Below are 25,447 nucleotides of genomic sequence, written 5' to 3'. Positions count from 1 at the left end.
TCTTTATTTTGTGTAACTAAATCAACCTCCGTTTACCCTCTTCTGAATAGGTCAACTTTTATCCATTTTTATTTGAAGTGTTTCTCTATGCGCCCATAGACGATGAAAACAGCAAAGCCAAGATTGGGAATGACACTATTGCATTCACCTTGTATAAAAAAGAAGTGGCCATGTGGGAGACCCTTTCTGTGTCAGGTGGTAAGTTTTTTATTAAAAGATGTTCATCTGGTTGTGCTTTTTATATTTTATACCTTAAAATTTTTTTTCAGAACAATTTTCTAGAAGAAAAAGTAGGAACGTGAGCATGATTTAAATGACATAGTGCTTCAGCTACCACTTAAATAACTTAAAAATTGAATAATTCAAAAGTTAGAGCACATTTATAATAGTTCTCAAGCAGGTGTGGGCTTGTTTCTTCAGAGGATAAGGCCTCTTGATATGATCTTACTTTTTTTTGTATTAGGCATTAATGCATCTGGTAATCCTCGGAACAACCTATTACTTAAGTTACCACCCTCCCACCCCCGTTTTTGTTTTTGTTTTTGTTTTTTTAGGGTGAGGCTAGTAAGGTACAGAAGGATTGAATAATTGGCACAGGTCACACAACTAGTAAGTGGCAGACTGGAACTGGAGCTTTAGCGGTTTGACTCTAGAGCAGTGGTTCTTAACCCTGGCTACATATTTGAATCACCTGCAAAACTTGTAAATAATACACGTGTCTGAAACTCATCCTAGACCAATCAAATCAATTTCTGTGAGTGGGAAAAGCTTTTCAGGGGTTATAATGTGCAAAGCTGAGATCCCCTATTCTGTGTACTCTTAATGAGTATTCTGCCGCGATTGGCTTTGTGGGTCAGTAATTGCCCTCTACTGCTTTATTTTATTTTCTTCCTCCCTGTTCTAGTTGTCATGTATTCTAGGGCTTTATATCTACTGCCTGAAATTTTTCGTAGGCCTCTGGCATTAAGTCTTTAGTAGGAACTACTGAGAATGGGGAGATTGCAGTCATTTTTTTTAATTTATTTTTTTAGTAATCTCTACATCCAACATGGGGCTCGAACTCACTTTCCTGAGATCAAGAGTCATGTGCTCTTCCAACTGAGCCAGCTAGGCACCCTGCAGTCATTCTTTATATTAATTCTTTCTTGATATCTTGAAGTGGAATCTAATTTTGTAATCCCCAGGACCAGATAGAATTTTTCTCTAAAGTCTAGTATTCAGCTCAGAAAATACTGGCTAAGGTAGATTACCTAGCCAGGTTACTTTAGCTCTTTAGTGAGTTCCAGACTAACTGAAGAGTTTTTAAAAACCAGATTCTTGCTGTCCTACTCACTCCTTCCTTTGTGATTCAGTAAGTCTGAGATGGGGCCTGGGACTATGTCGTGAAACACACCCAGGGTGTTCTGACTCCTTACCTAAGATCAAATGTAAACACTTTAATTTATTTCAATTCTTATTGATAATCTTAATTTTAAAGTAATATGGGACCAGAACCATCACCTATTATAATGGCTTATTTTAAAATAAACAGATTAGGAGTGGTAGGACCCCAGGTAATTCTGATGACTGACCAGGCTTGAGAACCACTGACTTAAATGTCTGTGTGTGTGTGTGTGTGTGTGTGTGTGTGTGTGTGTGTGTGTGTGTCTGTCTCCAGGAAACATTCTGTCTGCCAACTTGTTAGGATATAAAGAAGAATCATGGAACACCTGGGTGGCTTAGTCGGTTAAGCATCTGCCTTCGGCTCAGGTCATAATCCCAGGGTCCTGGGATCAAGTCCCACATCAGGCTCCTTGCTCAGTGGGGAGCCTGCTTCTACCTCTGCCTGCCACTCCACCCTGCTTGTGCGTGCTCGCTCTCTCTCTCTCTCTCTCTGTCTCTGACAAAATAAATAAAAAAAAAAAAAGGAAGAATCATATCAGGAAACCTGTTACTTTTCCCTACATGACACTTTCTTCTATGTCAAATTCTCTTCTTAACCTGCTTGGCTGTCTTTTCCAGGAGTGGGAAGGGAATTTTCTTTCCTAATCATGATCTTCCTCTCTGTTCTATGCATCTGCTTGCAATTCACACCTACTTGATTCTTCTCTTTCATGGTAATATGGTCATCCATTCCAGATTTTGACTATTTAAACCAAGGCTTAACAAATTTTTTCTGTAAAGGACCAGATAGTATTTTGAATATTATGAGCCCCATGGTCTCAGTCACAATTACTTAGTTCTGCTGTGGTAGCACAAAAGCAGCCAATAGACAATACATATATAGAGACACCAAAATTTGAATTTTATCTAATTTTTATATGTTATATTATTTTCATTTTTATCTATTTAAAAATGTAAAAATTATTCTTAGCTTGTGTGCTAGAGGAAAACAGGCAGCAAGTTAGATTTGGCCATAGTATGCCAACCTCTGATTTAGACTAACCGAAACAGTCTTAAAACTAGTTTATGTAATAAGTAATGAGCATTGATTTTACTTCAAAAACCAGGTTTGAGATTCCTTCAGAAATCAACTCAGTTACACGGCAACTCAGTGAAATTATTTCTTTAACAAGATTGTTTTTCACATAAAGTGTGTGGAATCCAGTCTATATGCCAAGTTTTCCCCATCTTTCAGAACATATTTGCTTAATTTTTTCCTGAAATTTTTTCTTGGTATACTTTTCATTTCTTTTAGATGTGAAAGTAGGTTCTTTTGGTTTACCCCTGAATCTGGTCCAGTTGTCTGTCACTCTGTTATTAAACAGGAGGTGGGTTGGGGGAGGCTTCAGACTTAATTCCAGTCCTAAATCCTAGTCAAGATCTTGAATGAGCAAAGATTCCATGCTTTTTTTTCTTTTCCTTTTTAAGGCAATTTCTTTGAAAATTAAAATTCCAGACTTTTTTTAAACTGATAACTGAAATTTAGCATTCCCTTCAATCATGAATGTAGGCAACAAACAGTTGTATCAAGAAATATCACAAATACATTTATATCACAGAGTACATTTATCTTTTATACTCACTACTTTGAAATTATAGTATTTATTACACTTGTTGCTATATATTAATGCATTAATGAAGAAGTATATATATTTTTGTGATATTGTATATCGCAAAAAAACCCTCATCTTCTCTTCTAGGAGACCCCGTAGTGATGATTTATTGTGATTAGGGTTATAAGCAAATAGCCCTGGTTTCTTGACAGAGAGAAGGATAAATGCACACTCTTTGCCTCTATCCTCTCCCATCCCCTTCTGCCACTTCCCCGCTCTCATTTCACTACCCTCTCTCCCTTTTATATCCCTCTCCCTGTCCTCATCACTCCCCCCCTTTTTTAAAGATTTTATTTATTTCACAGAGAGAACGAGAGAGCAGAAGCAGGGGGAGTGGCAGGCAGAGGGAGAAGCAGACTCCCTGCCGAGCAGGGAGCCCGATGCGGGACTCGATCCCGGGACTCAATCCCAGGACCCCAGGATCATGACCTGAGCCGAAGGCAGTCGCTTAACCCACTGAGCCACCCAGGCACCTATCATTCCCCCTCTATTCGCCCTTTCTTTTGTTCCCACTTTCTCTCATTCGTATTTCTCTCTCTCTCGTTCTCTCCCTCTGTAGTAATTAATTGCTGTTATAGTTGCTTGCTTACTTTTTAATGTTAGCTTGGCCAGTTTAATATTGAGAAATGTTTTCATCTCTCCATGTGAAGTTTTGTCCCTCCCCCCCCAATCGCATCCTGGATCAGTATGTTAAGCAGTTTTCTCCTAAGTAAAACATTCATCATAATCCTAATTTAGTGATATTTCTTGTTTTAGTTGACAAAGAGATGATGCAAAGAATAAGGGAGAAATCTATTTTACAAGCACAAGAAAGAGCAAAAGAAGCTGCAGAAGCAAAAGCTGCAGCAAGGCGAGAAGATCAAAAATATGCACTAAATGTTATGATGAAGGTAAGTTGCAGATAGGAAAGTTCTCTAATTAAAGAGATAACAGTAAACTCTGTAAAGATGATTTATTCTAATCACTGTACTTCCTCACCTCTTTATTCATACTTTGGTTATAGGATTTACTATGTTATGGAGGCTATCTACTACTCACGTGTGTTCCTGAAAATCTGTATGAAAGTAGAGGGTATACAGGTTGGACAATAGATTTACTTGTTTCAGGGAGAATGTTCTATTTCCAAGGAATTAAAAAAATTATAATTTTCTATGGTAAAAGTGTTTTACTTTTTTAATCTTGGAATAAAGGACATAATTATTTAAAACAAGAAGAGCCTAGATTATGTCAATACTAAACATTGACATTAATATCTTTTTAACTGTTGAGGCTTCCAAGTTAAAGCTTTTTTTTTTTTTAAGATTTATTTATTTATTTTAGAGAGAGAGCACACAAGCAGGGAGAGGGGCAGAAGGACAGGGAGAGAATCTCAAGCAGACTCCGATTTCTGGCTGAGTGCAGAGCCTGAAGCTGGGCTCAGGCTCACTACCCTGAGATTATGACCTGAGCTGAAACCAAGAGTTGGATGCTTAACTGACTGAGCCACCCAGGCGCCCCTCAAGTTAAAGCTTTAATCAGCAATATATTTTTTGAGATATAATTCACATACCATATAATTCACCCGTGTAAAGCTTACAGTTTATTAGTTTATAGTATTTAGAGATGTGCGACCATCACCACAATCAATTTTAGGACATTTTCATCACCCAAAAAGAAACCCTGTGCCTGTTAAGAGTCACTCCCCATTTCTCTCATTCACTCCAGCCCCGGGCAACCACTAATCCACTTAATAGATTTACCTATTCTGACTAATTTTTACAAGTAATTTCTTATCTCATATTCTCATTTTGACATCTTGAAAAGATTAAGGAATCTATAACTAGCATTTCATCAAGAGCTCTGTGGACCTATGATGCTTCTTTTGTATATGGATTACTAGTATTGTGTTCATAATTCCAAGGATATCTCCACTTCTTTTATTACTTCTATTTGACTTTTATATATACCCTATGGTTATATAGGGTCCTTTACTTAAAAATTGAACACATGGTCAGCTGACCAAAGATTCCTGCTTTCAGTATACTTGAGTTCCATCTTTTCCTTATTGTGTTATCACTGCTGTCAGCCTTTTGATTTTATCATTTTCCTGAATTTTAAAAAATGAAAGCAAAATAATATAAAATTTGTGGTAACCGATAAATATTCCCTGAACTAATAAAATAGATAAATAATGGTATACATTTTGCTGTACTGGTAAAATAACAAAACTGGCAGTACCACCATACTGTGCCTTGAAGTTATTAATGTACTTATATCTGAAAGCCTGATTTGGTATTTGGAAAGGTGGTTTTGGGGTATTAGTATATAAAGTATGAAGCTGTAGATGATATTAAAGCGGAAAGCACCTATGAAAGTCTATAACCTATACTACAAACGGTCCATTTTGTTTGTTTCTTTCCTTCAATAGAGTTCAGAGTTGGGATTATGTTTTCTTTCATCCTTATTACAGCTATTGCCAAGTTAAATAGTAGGTGCTCAAATATTTGAATGAATTAATGTAAATACACTGTTCTGGGACCCTGTGACAGTAGCAAAGTTCTATTTTGATGGATAGATGCAGCTTTTTTTACTCTGTCCAATCTTAGACATTCAGAAAAGAATTTTCAAGGTTCAGTAAGAGTAGATGAAGAGCTAAAACAACAAAAGGCAACCTGTTATTAGCTTAAACCAAAAATTAACTTAAAACTTGATTTACATCTCAAAAAGTAATAGTTTTTTAGTAGTTATCTTTTTTTTAAAGATTTTATTTATTTTAGAGAGACAGAGAGAGAGAAAGGGAGTGCGAAAGAGCATGAACAGGGGAGAGGGAGAAGCAGACTCCCCGCTGAGCGGGAAGCTGGACACGGCCTTGGGCCTGGATCCCAGGACCCTGGGATCATGACCTGAGCCAAAGGCAGACACTTAACTGACTGAGCCACCCAGGCCCCCTTAATAGTAATCTTTTAAAAATAATTAGCAGGGCTGGTGCTAAGACTCATTATGTCAGTTCACTGTGCTGTATGTATTAGTCTACTTGGGCTATCATAACAAGATACCACAGATTGGATGGCTTAAATGACAGACATTTATTTTCTGACAGTTCTGGAGTCTAGAAGTCTCAGATTGAGGTCCAGCAAAGCCAGTTTCAGATGAGGAGTCCATTCCTGGCTTGTAGTTGGTGGAGAGAGACAGAGAAAGAAAGAAATCAGGTGTCTCTTCTTAGTAGGGCACTAATCCTGTTCTGTCAGGGCCCCATGCTTATGACCTCATTTAACCCTAATTACTTCATCAAAGTCCCCATTCCCAAGTACAGCCACTCTGAGGATTAAGGCTTCAACATATACATTTGGTGGGGACACAAACATCCAGTCAATAACACTGTGTAATAAACTATCCAAAATTTAGTGATGTAAAGGCACAAATACTTCTTTCTCAACATTCTGTCTGTTGGTGAGGCATTTCTTGTCAGCTGGGGCTGGATTTATTATGGCCAGATGTGCTAGGATGGCCTCACTCACATGTCTAAAACCTTGCCTGGAAGAGCTGTAGACTCTCTCTACATGTGATATTTCAGTCTCCAGGGCTTCTTGACTTCATAGTCCAGGTTCTTGGTAGCAAGAAAGGGAAAGCCCTAATGCACAAGCACTTTTAAAGCTTCTGTTGGGTCATATTTGCTAATGTCCAGTTAACCAAAATAAGTCATATAGCAAGCCCAGATTCAAGGACTGGAGAAAGAGACTACACCTCTTCTACGAAAGAGGGATTAAGTCATATTGCAGAGGGGTGTGCAGAGAGGGATGGGAGGAATTTGGGGCCATTTTGCAATTAACTTTACTCAATTAGTTTGAATTTAAAAGATTAGGGTTTAAATAATAAAGAGAACTTGACTCATCCAGCAGGAAAAGTTCAGAGATAAAGCAGTGATCAAATGTATTTAAATCAAGGCTCTGATTCCATTTCTCTGCATCATCCTTAGCACTGCCTTTCCTTGTGTCTGCTCATCCTTAGGTTGATAGTGAGATGATCCACGTCTGCATACAACAAAGCCCAGGGGAAGACAGGCTATTTTGTTGGCTCCCTTTTAAGCCCCATAAAACAATTGCTTTTTTTTTAATTTTTTTATTGTTATGTTAATCACCATATATTACATCATTAGTTTTTGGTGCAGTGTTCCATGATTCATTGTTTGTTCATAACACCCAGTGCTCCATGCAGAACGTGCCCTCCTCAATACCCACCACCAGGACAACCCATCCCCCTCCCCCCCTCCCCTCTAGAACCCTCAGTTTGTTTTTCAGAGTCCATCATCTCTCATGGTTCGTCTCCCCCTCTGACATACTCCCCTTTTCTTCCTCTCCTGTTATCTTCTTCTTTTTCTTTTTTCTTAAAATATGTTGCGTTATTTGTTTCAGAAGTACAGATCTGTGATTCAACAGTCTTGCACAATTCACAGCGCTCACCGTAGCACATACCCTCCCCAATGTCTATCACCCAGCCACCCCATCCCTCCCACCCCCAACCACTCCAGTAACACTCAGTTTGTTTCCTGAGATTAAGAATTCCTCATATCAGTGAGGTCATGTGATACATGTCTTTCTCTGATTGACTTATTTCACTCAGCATAACACCCTCCAGTTCCATCCACATCGTTGCAAATGGCAAGATCTCATTCCTTTTGATGGCTGCATAATATTCCATCGTGTATATATACCACATCTTCTTTATCCATTCATCTGTCGATGGGCATCTTGGCTCTTTCCACAGTTTGGCTATTGTGGACATTGCTGCTATAAACATTGGGGTACACGTACCCCTTCGGGTCCCTACATTTGTATCTTTGGGGTAAATACCCAGTAGTGCAATTGCTGGATCGAACGGTAGCTCTAATTTCAACTGTTTGAGGAACCTCCATACTGTTTTCCAGAGTGGTTGCACCAGCTTGCATTCCCACCAACAGTGTAGAAGGGTTCCCCTTTCTCCACATCCCCGCCAACATCTGTTGTTCCCTGACTTGTTAATTTTAGCCATTCTGACGGGTGTGAGGTGGTATCTCATTGAGGTTTTGATTTGGATTTCCCTGATGCCGAGCGATGTTGAGCACTTTTTCATGTGCCTGTTGGCCATTTGGATGTCTTCTTTGGAGAAATGTCTGTTCATGTCTTCTGCCCATTTCTTGATTGGATTATTTGTTCTTTGGGTGTTGAGTTTGATAAGTTCTTTATAGATTTTGGATACTAGCCCTTTATCTGATATGTCATTTGCAAATATTTTCTCCCATTCTGCCGGTTGTCTTTTGGTTTTGTGGACTGTTTCTTTTGCTGTGCAAAAGCTTTTTATCTTGATGAAATCCCAATAGTTCATTTTTGCCCGGGCTTCCCGTGCCTTTGGCGATGTTTCTAGGAAGAAGTTGCTGCGGCTAAGGTCGAAAAGGTTGCTACCTGTGTTCTCCTTTAGGATTTTGATGGACTCCTGTCTCACGTTTAGGTCTTTCAACCATTTGGAGTCTATTTTTGTGTGTGGTGTAAGGAAATGGTCCAGTTTCATTCTTCTGCATGTGGCTGTCCAATTTTCCCAACACCATTTGTTGAAGAGACTGTCTTTTTGCCATTGGACATTCTTTCCTGCTTTGTCAAAAATAAGTTGACCATAGAGTTGAGGGTCCATTTCTGGGCTCTCTCTTCTGTTCCATTGATCTATGTGTCTGTTTTTGTGCCAGTACCATACTGTCTTGATGATGACAGCTTTGTAATAGAGCTGGAAGTCCGGAATTGTGATGCCGCCAGCTTTGCTTTTCTTTTTCAGTATTCCTCTGGCTATTCTGGGTCTCTTCTGGTTCCATACAAATTTTAAGATTATTAAACAATTGCTTTTGATGTTGTAAAATATTAAAATTTGAACACATTTCAGTGAATTTTGAAGTGTTTGATACTTCAAACTTGGTTTACAGCATCAGCTTTTTGGTGTCTTTGCTGCTGATCTATCATTCATTCATTTAATAGTTATTTATTGAAAACTGTGAAAGGTGTCGCTACAGAGCTGAACAAGTCAGTCTTCACTCTCAGTTTACTCATGGTATAGAGAAGGTGACAGACAAGAAAAAACAGATTACACCATAGGATGGTTGAGAAGTCATGGGAGGATAGAACGAGAACACTGACAAAAGATTGGTATCTCGGTCTGAGAGTACAGGCAGGAAATATGAGGCAGTGTTTTTTGTGCCAAATATTGGAGAATGAGTCACAGGTATCTGAGGAATAAATGGAAAAATTATAAATAACTGGGATAAGTCCATGACAGAATATGGCCCAGTGAGGGAACATTTGTTGGTCAGAAACAAAATCTTAGTATTTTGAAAATTTTTCTGCAGGTAATTGGAAACTCTTTAGGGATTTTTCAGCAAGAATATCAAATTATTTGGGTTTGTGTGTTGGAAAAGCTCCTTCTGGTTAATGAGTATGAAGTGGTTGCAGGGTAGAGGCAGAGCTTTTGTATTTTTAAGATGGAAAGAACCTGAGCACATTTATATGTTGAAGAAGGAAGCTAGTAAAGAGAGAGAAGTTGATAATACAACCATCAGAGGGGACTGATGATGATGGAACAGGTGGGATGAAGGTTGGAACAGGTGAAAAAATTAGTCTTAGCTGAGAGCAGTATATTTTATCTTTGGACACTAGAGGGCAGGAATAAGGAATAACAGGATTTGGAAAATTCTTAAGGACACAGTTAAAAGAATCCTTTGTTTTCAGGGTGAAGGAGGCAAGAGGGAAAGAGACTGAGGTGGAGGTATAGGTTTTGAGGTGATTAATGGAAGTTTGGAATACCGACGCCAAACTGATCTTCTGAAGCATGATCTCTTTGACAGTTTTGACTGCTATTGCCTGCTTTGTCTGTCTTCTTTACTATTTTGTTTTATAGATTACCCTCTTCCCTTTTGAGTTTTCTTTTTGTTTTCTTCTTCAGGGGAAGTACTACTTCACTTTTGCCCTCTGAGCTTTTAACCTAGGTAAATCAAATTTGAAGTGCTTTCTTCTGTCATTTTCACAAAGTTGAAACTCAAACTGTGAAACAACTTTGCATAATCATGCAGATGAGGTATAAGTTGCTTTCTGGAATTGTCTAGGTTATACTATAGGGCCTTAAAAAGTTCTTATCAGTGAACCCGACGCCCTGTTTATTAGAAGTGTGTACAATGTACAAAAACCACAAGGAACTGCTTGGCTCTTTTTTTATTCCATTTTTTAATAGTAATGTTCATGTTCCTAGCATTTTTTTTATCCCCCAGCCCCTCCTTTTTCTGCACTTTCTTCCCTTTCAGTGCACATCAGCACTGTTGACCCTATTGACTTTCTCACAATACTGTTTCTTGCTTTTGCATGTTTAGCATTTTCCCTATAAACCATTCTTAGGGCTCTATGCTTTTGGTATCTCCTGTTCTAACTCCTTTGACCTACTCCTTATATGTGAAATCTTCATTTTCTTACTTTATTTGTTATTAACAGTTATTACCATCATAAGGCTTAATTGTGCTATTAGTATACTCAGTCTTTGTATCAAAATTCCTTTTGAATTTTATTTTTCACCTTTATTATCTTTGATATTTCTTATTGAGAAGCTTTATTTATTATTTTTTTAAGATTTTATTTATTTATTTGACAGAGACACAGCGAGAGAGGGAACACAAGCAGGGGGAATGGGAGAGGGAGAAGCAGTCTCCCTGCGGAGCAGGGAGCCCGATGTGGGCTTCTCCCAGGACCCTGGGATCATGATCTGAGCCGAAGGCAGACACCCAATGACTGAGCCACCCAGGCACCCCAAGAAGTTTTACAGATCAAATACATTTTTTTGTTTGTTTTTCCTTCAAACTGCTGCCATGGTGGCTTTTATTTTATTTTTAAGTATTTTATTTTCCAGTTTTATTGAGGTATAATTGACAAAAATGTAATATATTTAAAGTGTATAATGTGAACAGTTGATATACATATATTTTGTGAAAGGAATCCCATAATTATGTATATATCACATTAATTAATTAATCTATCACAAAGAGAGGGAAAACTGAATGGGAAGAAATCAGAGAAGGAGACAAACCATGAGAGACTCTGGATTCCGAGAAACAGAGTGTTACAGAAGGGGGGGTGGGGGGATAGGGTAACCAGGTGATGGGTATTAAGGAGGGCACTTGTTGTGATGAGCACTGGGTGTTATATGCAACTAGTGAATTGTTGAACAAAACATCAAAAACTAATGATGTACTATATGTTGGCTAACTGAACATAATAAAATAAATGTTTGATGGAATTCAAAAAGAAATACATATATCACTTCATAAAGTTAACTTTACATTGGATCTCAGCACTTATAGCTAAAAATTTGTACCCTGTTACAGCTTCTCCCCATTTCCCTTGCCCCCTAGCCCCTGACCACCACCATTCTGCTCTGTTTCTATGAGTTCAACTTTAAAAAAAAAATTCTACGTGTAAATGATATCATGCTGCATTTCATATATACTATGCATATGTTAAATATAGTATACACGTAATATATATGTGTGTGTATATAATGAACATAATGTGTGTGTATATGTGTATATATATATATACACATACATACATATCACATTTTCTTTATCCATCCACCAGTGGACACTTAAGATTGTTTTATAGGGGCGCCTGGGTCGCTCAGTCAGTTAAGCATCTGACTTCGGCTCAGGTCTTGATCTCGCGGTGGGGGGGGGGGGCCCTGCTCAGCAGGGAGTCTACTTCTCTCTCTCTCTCTGCCCCCCCCTCAAATAAATAAATAAAATCTTTTAAAAAAAGATTGTTTCTATATCTTGGCTATCGTGAATAATACTGTAGTGAACAAGGTATGGTAGTATAGACATCTCTTGGAGATAGTGATTTTGTTTCCTTTGAATATATATGTCTATTAGTCATTTATATATCTCTTTGGAAAAATGACTAGTCAGGTCCTTGGCCCATTTAAAAGTTTTTTATTTATTTTCTTGCTACTGAGTTATATGAGTTTTTCTATATTTTGCATATTAACCCCTTATTGGCTATGTGGTTTGCAGATATTTCTCTCATTCAGTACATTACCTTTTCATATTGTTGATGTTTTCTTTTGCTGTGCAGAAGCTCTGAAGATGTAGTCTTACCTTATTTTTGCTTTTGTTGCCTTTGTTTTAGTGTCAAATCTAAAAAGTCATTTTCAAACCAATGTCAAGGAACTTACCACCTATGTTTTCTTCTAGGAGTTTTAGGTTTCGGTTTTTACATTCAAGTCTTTAATCCATTTTGAGTTGATTTTTGTGTATGGTGTAAGGTAGGGATCCAATTTTGTTCTTTTGTATGTGAATATCCATTTTTTTCTAGCACCATTTACTGAACATACTATCCTTTCATCATTGTACATTCTTAGTGCTTTTGTCAAAAATTAATTGATCACACGTGCATAGATTTATTTCTGGGCTCACTTTTCTATTCCGTTGATCTATGTGTCTGTTTTTATGGCAATACCATACTGTTTTGATTATTAAAGCTTTATAATACAGTTTGAAATCAGAAAGTATGATTCCTCCAGCTTTGCTCTTCTTGTTCAAGATTGCTTTAACTAGTCAGAATCTTTTTTGGTTCCATATAAATTTTAGGATTTTTTTCTATTTCTGTGAAAAATGCCATTGGGATTTTGATAGGGGTTGCATTGATTCTGTAGATCACTTTGGGTAGTGTGGATATTTTAACAATATTAATTCTTCCAATATGAACATGGGATATCTTTCCATTTATTTGTGTCTTCTTCAATTTCTTTCAGCAATGTTTTGTAGTTTTCACTGTACAGATCCCTCATGTCTTTGGTTAAATTTGTTTCTATTTTATTCTTTTTGATGCTATTATAAATCAGATTTTCTTCTTAATTTCTCTTTCTGATAGTTTGTTGTTAGTGTAGAAATGCAACTGATTTTTTATATTGATTTTGTGTCCTGAAACTTTACTGGATTTGTTTATTAGTCCTAACAGTTTTTTTGGAGTCTTTAGAGTTTTCTGTGTATATCATCTGCAAATATAATCACTTTTATGTCTTCCTTTTCAATGTGGATGCCTTTTATTTACTTTTCTTGATGAATTGCTCTACTGAGACATCAGTAGAGGTGTTGAGTAGAGGTGGTAAGAGTGGGCATTCTTGTCTTGTTTCTGATCTTAGAGGAAAAAATTTTGGCTTCTCACCATTGATTATGATGTTAGCTATGGGTCTGTCATATATGGCCCTCATTATGTTGAGATATGTTCCATATAGACCCAATTTGTCGAGAGTTTTTATCATGGAAGGATGTTGAATTTTGTTAAATGCTTTTTCTATATCTATTGAAACTATCATATGATTTTAACCCTTCATTTTGTTATTTTGGTGTATGACATTGATTGATTTGCATATATTGAACTATCCTGCATCCAAGGAATAAATCTTATTTGGTCATGGTGTATAATCCTTTCAATATACTGTTGAGTTCAGTTTGCTAATGTTTTGTTGAGAATTTTTACATGTATATTCATCAGGGATATTGGCCTGTAGTATTCTTTTCTTGTAGTGTCCTCATTTGACTTTGGTACTAGAGTAGTGCTGGCCTCATAAAATGAGTCTGGGAGTGTTCCCTACTCTTCAGTTTTGGAAGATTTTAAAAAATGGTATGTATTAATTCTTTTTTTATGTTTGGTGGAATATACCAGTGAAGCCATCTCATGCTGGAGTTTTTTTGTTTGCTTGTTTATTGAAATATTTTACTTATTTACCTGAGAGAGAGAGAGAGTGTGTGCACATGTGTGTGCACGTGTAGGAGGAGGGGCAGAGGGAGAGGGAGAAGCAGACTCCCCGCTGAGCAGAGAGCCTGACGTGGGGCTTGATCCCCCAACCCTAGGATCATGACCTGAGCCAAAGGCAGACACCTAACCAACTGGGCCACCCAGGTACCCCTGTTGGGAGGTTTTTGATGACTGCTTCAATCTCTCTTATAATTGGTCTGCTTAGATTTTTCTCTTCATGATTATAACCATCCTAATGGGTAGGAAGTGGTATCTCAATGTGGTTTTGATTTACATTTACCTAATGTTAGTGATGTTGAGAATCTTCCCAAGTGTTTCTTAGCCATTTGTATATCTTAATTGTGTATCTAATAAAGTCCTTTGTTCATTTTTAAATTGGATTATTTGTCTTTTTGTTGTTGAATTGTAAGTTATATATTCAAGATAATAGATCCCTATCAGAAAATGATTTGCAAAAATTTCCCCCAATTTATAGATTTTTTTCACTTTGCTGGTATCCTTTGACACACAAAAGCTTTAAGTTTTCATAAAGTCCAATTTGCCTATTTTTCTTTTGTTGCTCATACTTTTGGTGTCAGTCACATCTAAAAATTCAGTGGTGGGGTACCTGTGTGGCTTAGTCAGTTAAACTCTTGGTTTTGGCTCAGGTCATGATCTCGGGGCCCTGGGATCGAGCCCTGCATCAGGCTCTGTGCTTAGCAGGGAGCCTACTTCACGATTTTCTCTCTCCCTCTGCCCCTCCTGTTCCTGTTCTCTCTATAAAATAAATAAGTAAATCTTAAAAAAAAATAAATAAAAATTCAATGCTAAATCCAAGGTCATGAAGGTTTACCTTGTGTTTTCTTTTAGGAGTTTTATGGTTTTTACCTCTTATATTAAGTTGATTTATTTTGAGTTATTTTTTGTATATGATTTGAGCTGTGAGTCCTGCTTTTTTCTTTGGCATGTGGATTTTTAGTTGTCCCAGCAGCATTTGTTTAAGAGACTATTCTTTCCCCATTGAATAGTCTTGACCTTGTCAAAAATCAGTCAGCTCATTGGGTATGGGTTTATTCCCTGGTTCTCAATTTTATTCCATTGATCTATATGTCTGTCCCTGTCAGTACCACACTTTCCTGACTACTGTAGCTTTGCTGTAAGTTTTGATATTAGGAAGTGTGAGCCCTCCAAGATTTTATTGTTCAAGATATTTTGGCTATTCTGGGTTCCTTGCAATTCTATTTGAATTTGAAGATTGGCTTTTCCATTTCAATTATTATTATAGCATATCCATATATTATCTGATAATTTGAAAAGGTCATTATATAAAATTTTTTTTCTTTTAAGGATTTTTTCTATTTTTAAGTAATCTCCATATCCAACATGGGGCTCGAACTCACAACCCTGAGATCAAGAGTCATGCACTTTACTGACTGAGCCAGCCAGAAACCCCTAAAATCTTATTTTGTTAAAAGATTTTATTTATTTATTTGAGAGAGAGAGGGAGTGTACAACCTGGGGGTGGAGGGGCAGTGAGAGAGGGAATAGCAGACTCCCCCCCCCGCCCCCGAGCAAGGAACCCAACGCTGGGCTCAATCCCAGGACCCTGAGATCATGACCTGAGCCGAAGGCAGACACTTAACCACTGAGCCACCTAGGTGTCCAGTCTTATTTTTATAATTTAATAAATGAGTAGAAAATGAAAGGATGGTAAGATTACTAGTAATTTTTTTCTTTTTGGTATTTTTGTGTTCTCCCAATAATAAACATATTTTTTCATAATAAGGAAACTTTTTTTAAAAAAAACTGGTAGTACTTACCTTCTTATGGTTATTTTTCCTACTTTTTTTTTTTAAGATTTATTTATTTGAGAGAGAGAGAGAGAATGTGTGTGCACATGTGAGCAGGGAGGGTTAGAGGTAGAGGGAGAGAGAATCTTAAGCAGACTCTGATCTCATGACCCTGAGATCACGACCTGAGCTGAAATCAAGAGTCAGATGCTTAACTGTGCAACTCAGGCACCCCCTTTTTCCTACTTTTAATTTCTTTTTGCTCTAATAGGAATGTACTAATTTTCTGTGTAAATCTAACAAATTTCTAAGCATATGAAAAATTAACTTTAGCCATTAATGTGGTAACATCAGAAAAGGCAGTAACCTCTGACACTGCCTTTCTAATATATATATTTTGTCAAGTATGCTGACCTACCTCATTTTTGTGTAGGTATATCCCAGATTCACAGCATTTGTGTAGAAGTAAACTTTCAGCAGTCATACATGTGTCCACCTTTTTTGTTTACTTCAAGCCTTAAATCTCTTCCAGAGGTGTGGTTAAAATTTATTCTTTCATTCATTATACCCATTAGGGTATTTGTTAGCTTTGGAAAGAACGGAGTGTAGAAGAAGAAATACTTTTGTTTAGAGAAAAATGGAAAGAACCAAAGTTATTGAATGGTTCCTGTCTTCTCAACAGCAAAGTCTTTTGAGATGGAAGTAGCAGAATGCAATTAGGCATCTCTAAAAAGGAAATTGTTTGCGAAAGTCAGTTATGAGATGAATGAAATTATTACTGAGCAGCAAGGATAAGATGAAGGGTAGGGTACAAAAGTATATTAACTCATTTTCATTGGCCCAAACCTGTCAGTTTTGGTCCTTGATTTTTTTATTTTTATTTTTTTATTTTTAAGTACTCTCCACACCCAACACGGGGCTCCAACTCACAACCTGGAGATCAAGAGTCGCATGCTCTACTGACAGTGATTAAGGCACCCCTGTCCCTTGCATTTGAAGGCTAGTCAAATGGGAACTTTATAACATACATAGCATTAAATATGTCCATACTGTCTCCATGCATGTATAATAAACTTGGGTACTGGCTTAAGGAAAATTTCTCCATCAGTAAGCTGAAGCTGAATCTTTTTTTTTTCTTTTTAAAGATTTTATTTATTTATTTATTTCACACGGAGATAGATAACGAGAGCAGGAACACAAACAGGAGGAGTGGGAGAGGGAGAAGCAGGCTTCCCGCGGAGCAGGGAGCCGACGGGGGGCTCCATCCCAGGACCCTGGGATCATGACCTGAGCCGAAGGCAGACGCTTAACGACTGAGCCACCCAGGCACCCCTGAAGCTGAATCTTTTAAAAGATTCAGACAAATCGTGACAGAGTTATGAAATCATATACTGTAAAAACAGAATTTTCTACCACATAATAACTTCTGTTGAAGGAGAGAGGGAAAGCTAACTAGCGTAATAAGAGTTTGCTTTTATTCTTGTCTACATGTGTAGTTTCCAAGTTACTTACAAATTCTTATGCTTTTTATAGTAAGTTCAGATATCAATTCAATGAAGTAAACTGAAAGGGAGAATAACTATGTCCAAATTTGTTGGAAAGCTGAACAAGTTCCTTTCAGTAATTCATGAGTTTTATTCTTGGTTTGTGAATTAATTAGCCATTGGCTCTCCTTATAGCTCTTACTGTTTTCTTTGGGCCCCTTTCACCTATTTTGAAAATCTGCCAAAGGGAAAAGAGAAATGTCTTAGTTGGCTCAGGCTATCATAACAAAAAAATGACAGAGTGCATGGCTTAAATGACAGAAATTTATTTCCTCACAGTTCTGGAGGCTGGGAAGGCCAAGCTCTAGGTATGAGTCAATTCAGTTTCTGGTGAGGACTCTTCCTGACTTACATATGACTGCCTACACACTGTGTTCTCACAAGGTGGAGAGAGACAGAGAGAGAGAGAGAGAGAGAAAGCTCTCTGGTGTCTGTTCTTATAAGGACACTAGTTCTGTTTTATTAGGATCCCACCCTTATGGTCTCATTTAACCTTAATTACCTCCTTGTAGGTCTTATCTCCAAATATTGTCACATTTGAGGATTAGGACTTCAACATATGGATTTGGGGACCATGATTTAGTTCATATAAGAGAAGGGAAATAAAATGAACATCAGTTTTGTTCCATTTTAGCTTTGGCTGTAACAGATGTCTATATAATTCTAAACACCAGATTCCCATTTCCATAGAACATAAATAACTAAATAATTTCAGAAGTTTATAACTTTCAAGAAAAATTTTAAAACTATATTTATTAAACTTTACACTGTTATTTTAATTTTCCTTCTTAAGGAATTCTTCATTAGGATGATATATAGCTACATGTGGAAGATAATACTTTAAGATATTCTTACCTGGAACACCTGGGTGGCTCAGTCGGTTAGGCATCTGACTTGATTTGGGCTCAGGTCCTGATCTCATGGTTGTGGGTTAGCCTGGAGTCAGGCTCTGCTGGAGATTCTCTCTCCCTCTGCCCGTCCTCCCCCTAGAATAAATAAATCTTTAAAAAAAGAGATATTCTTACCTGGCATTTTTGCATATTGTCTACTTTTTCCATTAGAATTCTTAACATATTAAACAGTTATTTTAAATTCCATTTCGGTTCATTCTTATATTTGTGTTGTATCTGAGTCTGGTTCTGTTGATTATTGTCTCTTTATGGTGTGTTTTTCTTGCCTTTTGGCAGGTCTTACAATTTTTTATTGAAAGCTAGACCTGGGGGTGCCTGGGTGGCTCAGTTGTTGAGCGTCTGCCTTCAGCTCAGGTCATGATCCCAGGGTCCTGGGATCGAGCCCTGCATCGGGCTCCCCACTCCGCGGGAAGCCTGCTTCTCCCTCTCCCACTCCCCATGCTTGTGTTCCCTCTCTCGCTGTGTCTCTCACTGTCGGATAAATAAAATCTTTAAAAAAAAAAAAAAAAGAAAGCTAGACCTGTATCAGGTAGTAGAAACTGAGGTTATTAGGCTGTTAGGGTATAGATTTATTTTAATGTGGCTGCTATGTTTAATGTTACCTGTGGCTGTATGTATCAGAAGCTTTAAAGGTTTCTAGTGTCTGGTATTTTTTTTTTTTAAACTCCCCCTTTGACTCTGGGCTTCTCCATTTATTCCTCTTCTCAGAGAGTCTTTATTGTAAGATTCTCTCTTATATAATCTACTCTTATTATCCTGGAGCCCCTTTGGTATGGTAGTAAATTATAATGGAAAGGAAGCATTCCTAATCTTTCAATTAAATATCACTTTTTTCATGGGCCTATATCTTGGGACTGTGATCTTGACAAGTTTTCTCCCGGTGAGACAGCTTTTCCCCACTGCCTCCTATTACCTTCCTTGGCTGTAGTGTTCCTGGTCTATTTTTTTGAATCCGGGACTATTAACTATTTTCTTCTGTCCTTAGGTTGGATAGAGAGGCTGGAGAAGACTGGAGTGGGAGGGATTCTCTTCCCCCAGCCGAGATAAGGGACTTCTGCTCTGGCAAAGTCCTTTTCTCTGGATGGTAGATCTTTAAGGAGAATGCTCTAGGTATTTCTGTAATCCACAATGACTATTCTTCCCCTCCCTTTGCCAGAGACACAAAGTTATCTTATTCAGAGCTTCATCATTGTAGCCTGAGGGAGTTTCTGGAGGTGAAGCCCACAAAAATATGAGGGCATTTCTCAAGACTGTGGCCTGAAAGTTTATCATTCTCCTGCTAGTCCACCCTTAAGTATTTTGTCAAAATTACCATTTAAGTATTCCTACTAGTTTATAGCTCTAGTTACTTTTGCTACAGGCAAGCAGATCTTTGTGTCTTTTTGGATACACCTGTCTCTCCAGATTTCAGGGTAACAGTTTGCCCTGCAATTTTCTTCTTTGATGAGTCAAAGAAAACTAGTTGTTTTTTTCAGTTTGTCCATCTTTTTTTGTTGTTGTGAGGATTGGAGTGACACCTTCTAAGCTTTTTGCCTGTCAAAGGTGAAACTAGAGCTCCTTTATATTTAGGTTGTTGTAAAACTTTTAAATGGTTGCTAGATGCACTTTTAACTTTTAAGAATCTACTTCAAGTAAACACTGACTCAATTCCAGTAAAATATAGCGACTTTGCTCTAATACAACTCTGTTATCTCCCCCATCTTTGGGCTGCTTTGCCATTCATGTGTATGTAGTTGTTATAACTCAATAATATATATTATAATTCTACTTTAAAAATTATCGCTTTTTTAAAAAATCATAGGTTTTTAAAGAAATCAAGAGAGTAAAGGCAAAAAAAAGGTCTGTATTGTCTTTTTTTCTTGATTAAACCATATAATATAATATCAGCAGTCCTTTTTTCCCCCCTCATTTGTTTGTTTTAAAACTGGAAATTTGTACCTTTTGACCCCTTTTACCCATTTCACCCAGCCCAGCATCCCATCATTGGTAGTCACGTTTGTTCATGGTATCTATGAGCTTAGGGTTTTTTTGTTTGTTTTAAATTCCACATATAAGTGAGATCACATGGTATTTGTCTTTCTCTGTTTTATTTCACTTAGCATAATGCCCTCAAGGTCCATCCATGTGGTTGTAAATGGCAAGATTTCATTCTTTTTTGTGGCTGAACAATATCCTATTGTGTATATATATACCAAATTTTCTTTCTGTTCATCCATCGGTAGACACTTAGGTTGTTTCCATGTCTTGGCTATTGTAAATATTGCTGCAGTAAAGCTGGGGCAGTGCATATATCTTTTTTAGTACATGTTTTCATTTTCTTTGGAAGTAGAGTTACTGGATCATGTGGTTGTTTTATAGTTAATTTTTTGAGGAACCTCCAAACAGTTTTTCATAGTGTTTGCACCAATTTATACTCCCCCTAACAATGTACAAGGGTTCCCTTTTCTCCATATCCTCACCAACACTTGTTTTTCTTTTCCTTTTGATACTAGCCATTCTAACAAGTGTAAGGTGATATCTCAGTGTGGTTTTGATTTGCATTTCCCTGGTAATTAGTGATGCTGAGGATCTTTTCATGTACCTGTTGGCCACCTGTATGTCTTCTTTGGCAAAATGTCTATTCGGATCCTCTGTTCATTTTTTAATTGGATGGTTTGTATTTGTGTTGTTGAGTTGCATTGAGTTCTTTATATATTTTGGATATTAGCCCCTTATCAGGTATTTTAATTTACAAATGTTTTCTTTTATTTAGTAGGTTAGCTTTTCATTTCGTTGACTGTTTCCTTTGCTATGCAAAAGCTTCTTAGTTTGATGTAATCTCACTGGTTTATTTTTGCTTTGCTTGCCTTTGTTTTTGGTGTCAAATCCAAAAAATCATCACAGGGACCAATTATCAAGAAACTTACTGCCTATGTTTTCTTGTAGGAGCTTTATGGTTTTTAGATCCTACAATCAAGTTTTTAATCCATTTTGCGTTAAATTTTGTGTATGGTGTGAGATAGTGGTCCAATTTTATTCTTTTGCATGTGGATATCCTGTCTTCCCAATATCATTTATTGTATCTTTTTGGTTCCTTTGTCATAAATTAATTGGCATATATGCATCGGTTTATTTCTGGGCTCTCTATTCCATATTATTGATCTATGTGTCAGTTTTTATGCTGATACAGTACTTTTAAGTTTTAGTTACTATAGCTTTGTAATATAGTTGGAAATCTGGGGGCTTGATTCTTTCAGCTTTGTTCTTTCTCAAGATTGTTATGGTTATTCAGGGTCTTATGTGGTTCCATGCATATTTATGGTTGTTTTATCAATTTCTGTGAAAAATGCCACTGGAATTTCTTGAATCTGTAGATTGCTTTGTGTGATATGGACACTTTAACAATATTAATTCTTTTAATTCACAAGTATGGAATATTCACAAGCTTTGCTTTTCTTTTTCAACATTCCTCTGGCTATTCGGGGTCTTTTCTGGTTCCATACAAATTTTAGGATTATTTGTTCCATTTCTTTGAAAAAAGTGGATGGTATTTTGATGGGGATTGCATTGAATGTGTAGATTGCTCTAGGTAGCATTGACATCTTCACAATATTGTTCTTCCAATCCATGAGCATGGAAAGTTTTTCCATTTCCTTGTGTCTTCCTCAATTTCTTTCATGAGTATTTTATAGTTTTTTGAGTACAGATCCTTTGCCTCTTTGGCTAGATTTATTTCTAGGTACCTTATGGTTTTGGGTGCAATTGTAAATGGGATCGACTCCTTAATTTTTCTTTCTTCTGTTTTGTTGTTGGTGTATAGGAATGCAGCTGATTTCTGCACATTGATTTTATATCCTGCCACTTTACTGAATTCCTATATGAGTTCTAGCAGTTTTGGGGTGGAGTCTTTTGGGTTTTCCACATAAAGGATCATATCATCTGCAAAGAGTGAGAGTTTGACTTCTTCTTTGCCTATTTGGATGCCTTTGATTTCTTTTTGTTGTCTGATTGCTGTGGCTAGGACTTCTAATACTATGTTGAATAGCAGTGGTGAGAGTGGACATCCCTGCCGCGTTCCTGACCTTAGGGGAAAAGCTCTCAGCCTTTCCCCATTGAGAATGATATTCGCTGTAGGTTTTTCATAGATGGCTTTTATGATATTGAGGTATGTACCCTCTATCCCTATACTCTGAAGAGTTTTGATCAAGAAAGGATGCTGTACTTGGTCAAATGCTTTTTCTGCAACTATTGAGAGGATCCTATGATTCTTGTTCTTTCTTTTGTTAATGTATTGTATCACGTTGATTGATTTGCGGATGTTGAACCAACCTTGCAGCCCAGGGATAAATCCCACTTGGTCGTGGTGAAGAATCCTTTTAATGTACTATTGGATCCTATTGGCTAGTATTTTGGTGAGAATTTTTGCATCCATGTTCATCAAGGATATTGGTCTATAATTCTCCTTTTTGATGGGGTCTTTGTCTGGCTTGGGGATCAAGGTAATGGTGGCCTCATAAAATGAGTTTGGAAGTTTTCCTTCCATTTCTATTTTTTGGAACAGTTTCAGAAGTATAGGTATTAACTCTTCTTTAAATGTTTGGTAGGATTCCCCTGGGAAGCCATCTGGCCCTGGGCTTTTGTTTCTTGGGAGATTTTTGATGACTGCTTCAATTTCCTTAGTGGTTATAGGTCTGTTCAGGTTTTCTATTTCTTCCTGGTTCAATTTTGGTAGTTGATACATCTCTAGGAATGCACCCATTTCTTCCAGGTTATCTAATTTGCTGGCATAGAGTTGCTCATAATATGTTCTTATAGTTGTTTGTATTTCTTCGGTGTTGGTTGTGATCTCTCCTCTTTCATTCATAATTTTGTTGATTTGGGTCATTTCTCTTTTCTTTTTGATAAGTCTGGCCAGGGGTTTATCAATCTTGTTAATTCTTTCAAAGAACCAGCTCCTAGTTTCGTTGATCTGTTCTACTGTTCTTTTGGTTTCTAGTTCATTGATTTCTGCTCTGATCTTTATTATTTCTCTTCTCCTAATGGGCTTAGGCTTTATTTGCTGTTTTTTCTCTAGCTCCTTTAGGTGTAGGGTTAGGTTGTGTATTTGAGACCTTTCTTGTTTCTTGAGAAAGGCTTGTATTGCTATATACTTTCCTCTTAGGACTGCCTTTGCTGTATCCCAAAGATTTTGAACACTTGTGTTTTCATTTTCATTGGTTTCCATGAATTTTTTTAATTCTTCTTTAATTTCCTGGTTGACCCATTCATTCTTTTTTTTTTTTTATTCATTCTTTAGTAGGATGCTCTTTAGCCTCCATGTATTTGAGTTCTTTCGTTCATTCCTCTTGTGATTGAGTTCTAGTTTCAAAGCATTGTGGTCTAAAAATATGCAGGGAATGACCCCCATCTTTTGGTACCGGTTGAGACCTGATTTGTGACCTAGGATGTGATCTATTCCGGAGAATGTTCCATGGGCACTAGAGAAGAAGGTGTATTCTGTTGCTTTGGGATGGAATGTTCTGAATATATCTGTTAAGTCCATTTGGTCCAGTGTGTCATTTAAAGTCTTTATTTCCTTGTTGATCTTTTGCTTAGATCTGTCCCTTTCAGTCAGGGGGATGTTAAAGTCCCCCACTATTACTGTATTGTCGATGTGTTTCTTTGCTCTTGTTATTAATTGCCTTATATAATTGGCTGCTCCCATGTTAGGGGCATAGCTATTTACAACTGTTAGATCTTCTTGTTGGATAGACCCTTTAAGTAGGATATAGTGTCCTTCCTCATCTCTTATTACAGTCTTTGGTTTAAAATCTAATTTGTCTGATATGAGGATTGCCACCCCAGCTTTCTTTTGGTGTCCATTAGCATGGTAAATGGTTTTCCACCCCCTCACTTTCAATCGGGGTGTCTTTGGGTCTAAAATGAGTCTCTTGCAGACAGCATATCAATGGATCTTGTTTTTTAATCCAATCTGATAGCCTGTGTCTTTTGATTGGGGCATTTAGCCCATTTACATTCAGGGTACTATTGAAAGGTATGAATTTAGTGCCATTGTATTGCCTGTAAGGTGACTGTTACTGTATAGTGTCTGTGTTCCTTTCTGGTCTATGCTGCTTTTAGGCTCTCTCTTTGCTTACAGGACCCCTTTCAATATTTCTTGGAGGGCTGGTTTCGTGTTTGCAAATTCCTTTAGTTTTTGTTCGTCCTGGAAGCTTTTTATCTCTCCTTCTATTTTCAATGACAGCCTAGCTGGATATAGTATTCTTGGCTGCATATTTTTCTCGCTTAGTGCTCTGAATATATCATGCCGGTCCTTTCTGGCCTGCCAGGTCTCTGTGGATAGGTCTGTTGCCAATCTAATGTTTCTACCATTATAGGTTACATATCTCTTCTCCCGAGCTGCTTTCAAGATTTTCTCTTTGTCTCTGAGACTCGTAAGTTTTACTATTAGATATCGGGGTGTTGACCTATTTTTATTGATTTTGAGAGGGGTTCTCTGTGCCCCCTGGATTTTGATGCCTGTTTCCTTCCCCACATTAGGGAAATTCTCTGTTATAATTTGCTCCAATATACCTTCTGCCCCTCTCTCTCTTCTTCTTCTGGGTTCCCAATTATTCTAATGTTGTTTCGTCTAATCGTATCGCTTATCTCTTGAATTCTGCCCTCGTGATCCAGTAGTTGTTTATTTGTCTTTTTCTCATTTTCTTTATTTTCCATCATTTGGTCTTCTATGTCACTGATTCTCTCTTCTGCCTCATTTATCCTAGCAGTTAGTGCTGTTATTTTTGATTGCACCTCATTAATAGCCTTTTTGATTTCGACTTGTTTAGATTTTAGTTCTTTTATTTCTCCAGAAAGGGTTTCTCTAATAACTTCCATCCTTTTTTAAAGCCCAGTTAGTATCTTTAAAATCATCATTCTGAACTCTAGTTCCAACATCGTACTAATGTCCGTATTGAGTAGGTCCCTGGCAGTCCATACTTCCTCTTGTTCTTTTTGTTGAGGTGATTTTTTCCATCTTGTCATTTTGTCCAGAGGAGAATAGATGAATGAGAACAAAATGCTAACAGGGTAACAATATCCCCAGAAATATACTCTAAACAAATCAGAAAAGACCTGAAACCGGGGGGGAATAAAGGAAAAGAAAGAAAAAAGAAAAAAAGAAAAAGAAAAAGATAAAAACAAACAAAAATAGAACAAAACAAAGAAAAACAATATGATCAAATATGATCAGGCTGGTGCATAGATCAGTGCCACACACTAGATTTTGGGTATATTTTGGTCTGTTAGAAGAAAGTGCCTCCCAAAATTTTAAAAGAAAGAAAAACTTATATATGTACAGAAATAAGGGTTAATACGATGAATGTATGGAATATGAATATAAAGATGAAAATCATAAAAATTTTATAAAAG

General features: G+C 37.2%; 1 protein-coding gene across 5 annotated transcripts in view; it reads left to right on the top strand.

The window, feature by feature from the left end:
• Positions 1-25,447, top strand: part of DNAAF4 (dynein axonemal assembly factor 4) — a 69,403-nt gene that overhangs the window by 512 nt on the left and 43,444 nt on the right. For 2 of the 5 annotated variants that reach the window (XM_073877046.1, XM_025884173.2), the window contains exons 2-3: positions 51-198; positions 3,792-3,925. In XM_073877046.1, the coding sequence (XP_073733147.1) occupies positions 51-198; positions 3,792-3,925 (282 nt within the window). The remainder of the gene's footprint in view (positions 1-50; positions 199-3,791; positions 3,926-25,447) is intronic. The other 3 variants (XM_073877043.1, XM_073877044.1, XM_073877045.1) reach the window with 3 other exon arrangements.

The sequence above is a fragment of the Callorhinus ursinus genome, unplaced genomic scaffold, assembly GCF_003265705.2.
Source record: "Callorhinus ursinus isolate GAN/ISIS: 27379988/994484 unplaced genomic scaffold, GSC_fseal_2.0 scaffold25, whole genome shotgun sequence".
Taxonomy (NCBI): Eukaryota; Metazoa; Chordata; class Mammalia; order Carnivora; family Otariidae; genus Callorhinus; species Callorhinus ursinus.
This window is presented reverse-complemented; position numbering and strand designations above follow the sequence as displayed.